Genomic DNA, 10165 nt, shown 5'->3' with positions numbered 1-10165 from the left:
CAGGGACTCCAGGATCTTTTTGTTTTAAGTCAGAAAATTTGAACCTGGATTTTTGAAATTGAGGTCAACAAGAATAGAAAAAGAACTTTGGCGGACCCACAGGCCGGGGAATGAAAAACTTTCACGAAAGTAAAACAAGCTAAAGCAGCTACATATTAAAGTCATATGAACGTGGCAAGTTCCGCCCCTGGCAGGGAATAAATCCTTAACAGAAGTTACTGGGAGAAGCCGGTGCACACATGGTTACAAGGAGCAAGGGACCCGAGGAATCATGAATACGCAACTTAAAGGAAGGAGCAGGGAGAAGGGGGGTCCCATGGTCCCCAGTGCATTCTGATGCTTGTAGTCTGCAAAGCCCCGCTTCAGGCATTGAGAGCGCTTGTCTTTTCCCAGATGTTCACCCCCACTCAGAAGGAAGTGGGGGCACCTCCCACCTGCCTGAGCCCGGCCTCCGTGCAGAACCTGGATGGTAACAAGGATGGTCTGGGTAGAGATTGCCTCAGAAAACCAGAGCAGAAGCTGCCAGAGTGCTATGGCGTGGGTGACCCCGGTGCCATGTTCTTCTCCGGGAGCTCCCAGTTGTCCTCCAGAGGAAGAGTCATTAAGTGGTTCTGGGACTCAGCTGAGGAGGGCTACAGGACATACCACATGGATGAGTATGATGAGGAGAAGAATCCCAGTGTGAGTGCAACCCCCTCCCCACTGAGCCCCCAGAGAAGACTAAGGGGAACCTGGGGTGTGTGTGTGTGTGAGAGAGAGAGAGAGAGAGAGAAAGAGAGAGAGAGATGGGAGATTCAGGAACCCCAGAATGCTCTTATGTGATTCTGACTGATAGTCTGTCAACTATGAGGCTTCAGAGTTGGTACAGAATAGGTTCAGGTTGCCACTGTGTCACATATGGTTTGTGAACCTGTTTATTCCAGCTTTTTGAAGCTCAGCCTCTTTCTAAAATGGGATGCCAGTAATCTGCTCAATAGAATAGTCACAGTTAAATGAGATCAGGCATGTAAATTGGAAGCACAGTGCTTCCACGCAGAGCATGCAATAGATGCTTCCTGCTATTGTTATGGGCACTGACTCTGTTCTTAAGAGCAGTACGTTGGGGGTCGGAAAGCTGGCATGGGAGCGGAGCTTTAGAAATAGGCAGATGGGATGAGGTTGCTGCGTGGAGGGCAATGCTGACCCAAAGGTGAGGTGGTTGGCGTGCCGGGATTGCTGCCGTTGGCTGCCCTCTGCTGCGCTCACCCTGCCTCTACCCCTTCTCTCCAGGGCATCATTAACTTGGGCACCAGTGAGAACAAACTCTGCTTTGACCTGCTCTCCAGGCGAGTAAGTCCCAGTGCACCCCTGGATGGTGTGGCCAGCTCCGAGGTGCTGAATGTTCCTGGACTTTGCCCACAAGAGGCTGCTGCTTGCCTCAGTATCTGTCCAGGGACCCGGGATTCCTATCTGTCTTGGGAATAGCTTTCTGGGTGCTTTAGGGCCAGTCACTTCCTACTCTGCTTCTTTATCTCTCAGGCTTTTCCCTTATACAGTGCCTCCTGCCTCTGGGTCCGCGCTCTCAGAGGAGAAAGACTCAGTGGTGTGTGGTCAGCACTTAGCTGGCTCTTCAGAGAGGAGACACAACCTAATTTGTAGTTTGTGCCAATTCCTCTGGTATAAATATTGCACCTTGGCTGATTCTAAGCTATTGAAGTGACATCCTGGCAGGCAACACAGGCAGACCTCATGTCCTGTGCCCCCAGCCTGGCATGTGGACAGAAATAACCTCAAGAAAGAGCACGATGTAGAACAGTGCTTTGCCAGATGTATGAGATGGCTGAGTACTTATGGCCTTTGATTTTAATATAATGTATATAATTTTGTATCTTTTATAATTTGATTTTTGGAACTTTTTTAAATCATAGTTTACAAAATTCCTGAAATGTAATAATCAGATTTCTTGAACTGTGTGAGCCATCTTCCAGCAAACCACTCGAAATACCTGATTAGTGTATTTCTTCCTTGGACCTCAGAGTCAGGCTTGGAATTACAGATCTCTAATGCAAAGGAACCTAGTTGCAGAATATCCAGGCCCCAAAGGAGAGGGATTTAGGGAATGTGCTTAAAAGACCTTTTCTACCTAAAGCCAGCTTTTCCCTGGAAGGACCACACATCCCTTGGAAAGAAAATGTGAAATAAAAAGTAAAGTGAACATACTAAAATTCATTTTAGTAATATGTTTTGTTTAGTTCATTCATATCTAAAATATGACCATTTCATTAGCTAGTCAATGAAAAAACATAGGTTTTTTTTTTTTATAATTTAACCGTTTATTTTTACATCATTTTGTACATTTTTTTTTCCATCTCAATTGTAATCCCCGCGGGTTTCCCATCACCAAGTCACCCGTGTGCCATCACCATAGTCCCATGCACTTCCCTCCCTCTTCCCCCTGGTTTTGATCCCGTTCCCCACTCCACCCCCACAAAATGTCTCTGGTCTATGGCTGTTCATTATTCTTATTATTTTGTCGCCTGGTCCATTATACTCCTGCTATGAGCGAAACCATCCGGTGTTTTTCTTTTTCTTGCTGGCTTATCTCACTAAGCATGATCTTTTCCAGCTCCATCCAAGTTGCTGCAAAAAACATGTGTTTCTCTTTTTGGTTGCTGAGTAATATTCCATTGTATTTATGTACCACATCTTTTTTATCCAGTCATCTACTTTTGGGCATTTGGGCTGCTTCCATGTTGGAAAAACATAGTTTTTAAACATACTGAACTATAGCTCAATTACTGAACTATTTTACATACTTCATCTGGTGCTTAGAATCTGGGTGTCTGCATTCAGAGGAGCCCCAGGAACCCCGAGGCTACGGCCTCACTGTGCAGTTGGTATAGCCCCAGCCTCCTGCCTGGTCCCTTTCTTCCTTTGGCTGCGGGAGAGTCCTGCGTGGATGCCCTGGGGCTCACTCCCCTCCCCATCAGGGCACGGTGGTTTAGAAGTAGCCAAGGTGACTGTTGAGGTGGCAGCATTGAGTAAGCAGCGCTGGGCCAGGCACCAACCATTCCTAGTCAACGAGGAATTGCTAGCCACGTGCTAGCTCTGTGCCTGTGTTAGCACCTTACTTTTCTGACCCTCGCTTTTGTCATCTGCAAAAGCAAGCACGAGAGTGTCATGCCTGTGCTATTCCTTTCCGGGTTTCTGTGATGCGAAGGCCATGCCCGTGGGCTTGGAGGCCCCGTGCTGTGTGGGTCTGGCCGCCTCACCTCCAAGACCTGCAGCCTCAGTCCTGTCCTGCCCCTTCTGTCCCCAGCTGAGCCAGAGTGACATGCTGCGGGTGGAGCCGGCCCTGCTGCAGTACCCCGACTGGAGGGGACACCTGTTGTGAGTCGCGGGCATAGGACAGTGGTGCTCCGCTCGGGGTGGTGTTGCTTGCCAGGGACCTTCTTGGTTGTCATTTTGGAAAGGGGTGCTCCTGGCATTTATTGGCAGAGGCTGGGGATGCTGCTACCCTCCTACGGGGGCCAGGACGAGCCCCCAAGAGAAAGAATGACCTGACTCTTGAAGGCTGAGGGGCTAGTCTTGGAGCCCCTGTGATTGTGGGGTCCTCTGGAGGTCTGCAGGGAGCTGGTGCCTTCCCCCACACCCTCTCCCCACTCCTGAAGCTTAGGCAGGGACAGTGCCTTCAAGCTCAGCAGTCTGGGAGGAACCAGAAGCCGCTTTGGGAGCACTGGCCGGGGAGCACTGGTGAGGGAGGTGGTACTAACGAGGGCGTGCTCTCACTGAGACTGACAGGGCTCCGTGACCTAGCAGTACTTGACTCCATAGCACAGGAGCTGAGAGTGACTGGGAGGCAGGCCCTGGACTGGGAGCTCTGGGCTTGAGTGTGACCCGCTGCTTCCCAGCAGCTGGCTTAAATCCTTCAAGCCTCACTGTCTTCGTCTGTGAAATGCAAATAATGTTGGCCAGAGTAATAATTGCTTCATAGGATTGTCACGAAAATTAAATGAGTGAAAGGCTCCAAAGAACCTCCGTGAAATGTAAATGCTCAATAAATAGTAGATAGCGTTGTTTTTGAGATACTTGATGTTAGCGTTTTGGGTCGGTTTTCTAGTAGAACTACTGGAATAACATGTTGTGGGGTGGGGGGAGTGGTGGGGCTGGATGGGGTGCGGGTTGGAGAAGTTGGTGCCAGGGAGTAGAGACCAACCATGCTCCCCTGGGGGAAACCAAGGCAGGATAGGGGCAGCTTTGGGTGCGACCCTCTGTCTCTCTGCCCACTGCTGCCTACTGTCTTATCTCCAGCCTCCGGGAGGAAGTGGCCAAGTTCCTGTCTTTCTACTGCAAGAGCCCAGCAACCCTGAAACCGGAGAATGTGAGTAGTCCCCTCCCTGGATCTTCCAGCTCTTCTGCCCCTCCCCCACTGAGCGGATGGCCAAGGCCAAGGTGACTGAAACGTGCCACTGACTTATGTCCAGGTGGGGTTAGGAATCCGGCTCCCCTCCTTCCTTCTCAGCCTAAATATTCAGAGTGTGGGTCTGATTCCTGCATCCTCTGTTCTCTGGCCCTTTTCTGTGTCTCTGTTAGAGTCTGAGCAGTCAGCTCCACCCCCTAAGCAGCGTCCCCACAAATAAGCCTCACGAATTTGCTCAGCTGTTGGTCGGGAGAAACCCTCAGTGGCTTTGCTGTGACAGAGCCTCCAGGGACCTGGTTCCCCCTTTGCGTCCAGGATGGGGTCCTGGCCCCCTCCTGAGGGGCCTCTTTTCTGGATGTGCCCCGCAGGTGGTGGTCCTGAATGGCTGCGCCTCTCTCTTCTCAGCCCTGGCCACTGTGCTGTGTGAGGTCGGGGGTAAGTGCAGCCCTGTGCCCGCCTGCCCCAGCACCTGCGCATGCTTGCAGCCCTCACACACCCTGGGTGCAAGGGGCTTACGTAAGTGACTTGATGAGCACCCTGAGGTGGTCAGTGCCAGGGTCGTGCAACACGCTGCCTGGTGTTGTTGCCTCTGTGCCGAGACCTTGGCTTTCCCGGCTTGCTCACAAAGGGCTGTGGTCTTGTGTTATGGGACAGGGAGAGGGGCACCACTGAACCCCCAAAGCTGCCCGCTCTAAATAGGTTCTGCCATGTGCTGCATCAAGACAAACATATAAGACTTTAATGAGAAGGAACTCGAATACAATGAGTATAAATTTATACAGAAGACAGAATATAATTTCTCAATCAAACACCTGAAGTGACCCATCCCCTCGTGGACAAAAGTCAACCCAAAAGGGATGGGCCCAAAGCAAGGCCCGAAAGCCCGCCATAAGCCTAAAGCACCTTCTGGCCTGGACTCATAGAAAAGGGTCAGAAATGGCCAGACGAGTCTGGGAGGAAAAGAGCAACCTCAAAATCAAGATAAACACTGCCAGAGTCACCTCCCCACGGGTCTCACCCACGTCTGTCTCAACCAGTCCAGGGCCAAGAAACAAGCACGGTTTCTTCATCACATGCTCCTTGCTCCATGTGGCTTCCTTAGGTCTCCCTCTGGCTCTCCATCCTGCTTCCTTCTTCAGATTCCTTCTCTTCTCTCCTCAGCTCCACTGCCCTTCTGGGTGGGGCAGAGAACCTGGAACTTCCCCTTTCCTAGGGACCACCCTGTTACACTTGGTTTCACTATGGGAAAGGTTTCACCAGAGCTCCCCTTGCAGCTGCACGAGGAGAGTTCCCAGGTGAGATTCTCCATGAGACAGAAACTCAGTTATATTTAAAGAGCAGGTTTATTAGGGAAAAGGACAGGAGTATTGGACACTTGCCTATGCACAAGTGGGCAGGGAGTGATGCCCCGGAAGGGACAAGCTTGCAGAGAGAGGCCTTCATGGTTGCAGGCTGGTGGTCTTAGGAGAGCGGCCTCCCCTGAGGGAGGTCAGTGCAGAGAGGTCCCGGCATGGTACAGCTCAGGCAGGCAGGAGGCTGCTGCCCTGCAGACGGAGAGAGTGGGTGGGAAGAAGCACCTGCATCGGCAAGAGACTGCATATAGACAGCTTCTCTCTGGGAGGGACTCACTCCCTGTGAGCCTAGGTTTGTTGGCTTTGAATAGAATCTGAAAGGGACGGGAGATCCCCCAATGGACTCAATCTCCATATCTCTATCTTTCAACTTTTGGGTCTGTAATCCAGACATTGGCGCCTGAAGATCTTGATTCCTATGGCTGTGTCAATGGCTGTGCTGTAATCCCTTCTGCCCCAGACTCCTTGTGTGAGTCAGTCTTGGATGCCTCCTTACTAGTACTTCCTCCATCAGGGGGATGGGACTACGCCTTGTTGGTCAGAACTGGCTCAAAATCCATTTCCAGGAACCCCTGGCAGACGAGACGGAGCGTGCCTAGGTGGGCTTGGGCCTGACGTGGTTTGCCCCCTCCTGCATGGGGGCAGTTCTGTCTTCTTTGGACGTATGGTATCCGAAAAAGCCTTTTTCGCAAAGAAGCTGCCAGCCTGCCTGCTGCTGTGAGACCCAGAGTGCTGTGGCTCTGGTCCCGTGGGGTGGGGTGATGGTGGCCAGGAACGGAGGCCCACTGGCCTTAGCTTCTTAGTCACGATAATAGGAGTCGCGTTTCTAGACTACTGACTCCACTCCAGGCATTCAGGCTTTGCAGCCTCTATCGTAAATGCTCACAGTGCCCCAAGAGGCGGGTTCTGTGATCACCCCCATTTCACAGGTGTGTACAGAAGGCACTGAGTCAAGGAATTAGTGAAAATCAGAGGCAGCCAGTCACCAGGATTTGAACCATTAAAGGAAGAGAAATAAAGTAGGCAATTGACTACCCATTCTAGAACAATCAGGAACCCGACTACTGTCATGAGCTCACTGGGAGGTTCGGTTCTCCTACCCCATCCTGTGTTGACTTCTGGCCTTTCTGCATCTTCCTCAGCTCTCACGTGGCCCCAGTAGCTGACAAGACCTTTTCTTGCAAGTGCAAGTTCTTATCTCACAGGTGTTGGTGTTTCTTAGAGCTAAGACTTGAAAGAGCCAGGATGTGGGTTGGCCCCTTGAGTTGTTTTCTGTCCTCTTATCCAATCCCCTTGGGCAAAGCTGCCCCTCCAGAGCCAAGAGCAAGCAGGGTGTGTGTGCTGAAGGGAGGTTGGGGAGGGAAGTGGACACCTCTGTGTCCTCTTAAGAATTGGAGGGCACTTTTAACTCTTGACCCTGGAGGCTTCTCCTCAGCCCTCCTGTCCAGAACCTTCTGCCTGACTTCCCCTTCCCACCAAATGGTCTCAGCTTTTTTGTTCAGATGGCCCCCTGGGGTGGAGAAGCAGCAGATTCCATCTCTTGGTGATTCTGTGTATCAAGTTTTCCAATTTGTTGAGCCTAGATCATCATCCTGCAGCTTTGACTTACTAGGTCCTGGCTTCCACATGTCCAGGCCTACAGAGTGACTCTCTAAGCTCATCAGTAAAGCTGGGGGGTAACAGTACCTGCTTCAGAGTGTTTGTGACTGTCAAAAGAGATAAGCTGCAAGTCGATGTCTAGCACAGTTCCCAGCACATAGTAAGTGCTCAGTAAGTCTCAGCTGCCAGTTATGAGGACAAGGGCTGATGTCTGTGGTTCCAGGAAAGCAAGAACTTAAGAAAGGTTGGGGTTGAAGAGGCAGCATATCCCTGAATGCTTCCTAGGACGTGGAGGGCTCGGAGAGGTGCGGTGCCAGTGGCCAGGGGTCTGGAGCACCTGGCAGAGGTGACAGGCCCGCCTTCCTCCTGTCCCCAGAGGCTTTCTTGATCCCTGCCCCTTACTATGGAGCCATCACACAGCACGTCTACCTTTATGGCAATGTCCGGCTGGTCTGTGTTTATCTGGACAGTGAGGTGAGTGTCCCTGCACCCCAGGTAGGACCTGGTCCATGTTGTAGAACAGGAGCTCCCTGTGTCTGAGTTTGAGGGTGGACATGGCAGACGTCCACACTGAGGACTCCGGGAGGGGAGGTACGGGTGAAAGGGGAGTAGAGCCTTTTGCTGTTCGTGGCCATCTGTGCCTGGGGTTCGTGGCTCAGATCCCCAGGATCAACCCTATGGTGGGGTGAGGACAGGGCAGAGCAGACCCAATGCAGAAGTCCTGGCACCCCAGATTCTTCCTCCAACCTAAGAGTGATGAGGAGTCCCTGGTGTGAGGGTGATAGCAGTGACCTCAGCGTGTTTTTCTGGAGACTGTTTGAAGGAGCCCGGACATGATCGGAGAATGAGAGCCCCTCAGAGTGTAGATTGTGGGGGTTGGGTCACTGAATTTGGCAGGTGGCATTGGTGGATTTTTTCCAGGTCACTGGGATGGACAAACGCCCCTTTCAGCTCACTGTGGAGAAGCTGGAGACGGCCCTGGAAGGAGCTCGTGCCGAGGTCTGGGGCTCAGACCTCACCCAGCGCTGGGAGGCCTGGGTCTGAGCAGGGTGGCTGATGCCCTCTGGGAATAGGGGTGGCACTCTGTGTATGAGGTGCTGGCATGGGACAGGGTGGGGGACACAAGACCCTTGAGGTGTCTGCACCTTGGAAGACTCTCAAACTTCATCGTTGAAAGAATTAACTGGGAAGCTCGATTAAAATCGCCACCAGGACCTCTCGCCTGGTTCTGACTCAGTGGGGCGGGTGTGGAGCTTAACAGTCTGTCGTTCAAGTCTCCCTGGTGATTTGGGGAGGTGGCACCTCCCTCACTTTGAAGGGATCAGAAGCCCCTGGAGGAAAGGCTAAAACCAGCAGTATTCCAGCAGGACCTTTCCCATCTGCTTTCCCCAAATCCACCACTTCATCTCTTCCCCTTGGTCATTAGGGCGTGAACGCTCAAGCCCGACACTCAGCCCCCACCCGTGATGCTCCCAGCTCAGGCAGCTGCTACTCGCTGGGGCTTTGCTTTTCCCGTCGTTGGCACGATGCTGCAGGTGTAATGCTCTGCCCTGTTTGCTTCACGCTGGGTCCCTGCCACAGTCCCATCATGGTCCCCAGGAGCCACCACTCGGGGTGGCTTTGGGGAGGAGCTGAGCGTCTCCCGCTCCTCTGCTGGTTTTAGGGTGTGAAGGTGAAAGGCCTCATCCTCATCAACCCGCATAACCCTCTCGGTGACGTCTACTCCCCCGGAGAGCTGCAGGCGTTTCTGGAATTTGCCAAGCGGTGAGGCGCCCGCCACACGCACCCCAACAGCACTGTGCAAATCAGGGTCCTGACATGGGCTTTGGTGTGTGTTCTTCCCCCTTCAGTCCACAGGGGCTACTGCCGGGGAGCTTGGGCCCCTCCTGGCAGTGGGTGGGGAGGTGGCAGTTTGTGGGATGCTATATTCTCTCTTTCACCCTCCCCCTACCCCCAGGGCACACTCTAGGGCCAGATCCTCCGGGATTGTCCCATGCCCACAACCCTGTTAGCTGGAGATACTGTTATTGTCCCCATTCCTGAACCTGGGAGCGAGGCTTGAATCTAGGTCTGTCTGCACATGATTGCCTTTCCGTGGGCGTACCCCAGGGCTCTGCAAAGGTCCCCCTCCCCTGCCCCCCCTCCCCCCCTCCTCTGCTTTGTATATCCACTGCCTGTTTACTTGGGGGAGGGGGAAGTAAACAAAAGAAAGGTGCTCCTGGAAAAAAGTTTGCTAATCCCATGCTTGGTTCTTGGTTCCCTGGATTCATCCTTACTGTCACCCACCTGGGGGATGCTTGGCCTCCACAACAAGCTCTCTTTCCCTGCTCTGCCCCCAGACACGAGCTGCACGTGATGGTGGATGAGGTGTACATGCTGTCGGTGTTTGAGGCGTCGGTTGGGTACCGCAGCGTCCTGAGCCTGGAAAGGTGAGGTAGTCCCCAGTCCCCAACCCCTTGGGGCCCTGGACCACCTGGCTCAGAATGCCCCAGAGAGATTCCTAGTTGAGCAGCTCACCCACTGTCCTCAGGTCTCCTGAGGAGAAGACCAGAGGGCTGGGCAGGTCAGTGGGGCTTCTGAGACCTCCAAAGGGGAGGGGTTCCTTGAGGGAAGAGAGAAGGATGGGTGGGAAACTGGCCTTTGCAGTCTCCTTCCTCTGCAGGGTAGCACGAAGTTCATTCATCCATTCACCCACTCATCCGTTCATTAATTCACCCACTCATTCATTCATTCATTCACCCACTTATCCATTCACCCACTCATCCATTCATTCATTCACCCACTCATTCATTCATTCACCCACTTATCCATTCAC

General features: G+C 52.6%; 1 protein-coding gene across 3 annotated transcripts in view; it reads left to right on the top strand.

Moving 5' to 3' along the window:
- Positions 1 to 393: 393 nt before the first annotated feature.
- Positions 394 to 10165, top strand: part of ACCS (1-aminocyclopropane-1-carboxylate synthase homolog (Arabidopsis)(non-functional)) — a 13740-nt gene continuing 3968 nt past the window's right edge. Inside the window, exons 1-9 of one of the 3 annotated variants that reach the window (XM_004682889.2) lie at positions 394 to 681; positions 1270 to 1329; positions 3299 to 3369; positions 4291 to 4360; positions 4768 to 4834; positions 7727 to 7824; positions 8272 to 8349; positions 9014 to 9114; positions 9690 to 9779. In XM_004682889.2, the coding sequence (XP_004682946.1) occupies positions 394 to 681; positions 1270 to 1329; positions 3299 to 3369; positions 4291 to 4360; positions 4768 to 4834; positions 7727 to 7824; positions 8272 to 8349; positions 9014 to 9114; positions 9690 to 9779 (923 nt within the window). The remainder of the gene's footprint in view (positions 682 to 1269; positions 1330 to 3298; positions 3370 to 4290; positions 4361 to 4767; positions 4835 to 7726; positions 7825 to 8271; positions 8350 to 9013; positions 9115 to 9689; positions 9780 to 10165) is intronic. The other 2 variants (XM_012725674.1, XM_012725675.1) reach the window with 2 other exon arrangements.

This window comes from Condylura cristata, unplaced genomic scaffold, assembly GCF_000260355.1.
Source record: "Condylura cristata isolate star-nosed mole 26May11 unplaced genomic scaffold, ConCri1.0 scaffold00015, whole genome shotgun sequence".
NCBI classification, from domain to species: domain Eukaryota; kingdom Metazoa; phylum Chordata; class Mammalia; order Eulipotyphla; family Talpidae; genus Condylura; species Condylura cristata.
The sequence above is the reverse complement of the archived record's forward strand: the minus strand, read 5'-3'. Positions and strand labels throughout refer to the sequence as shown.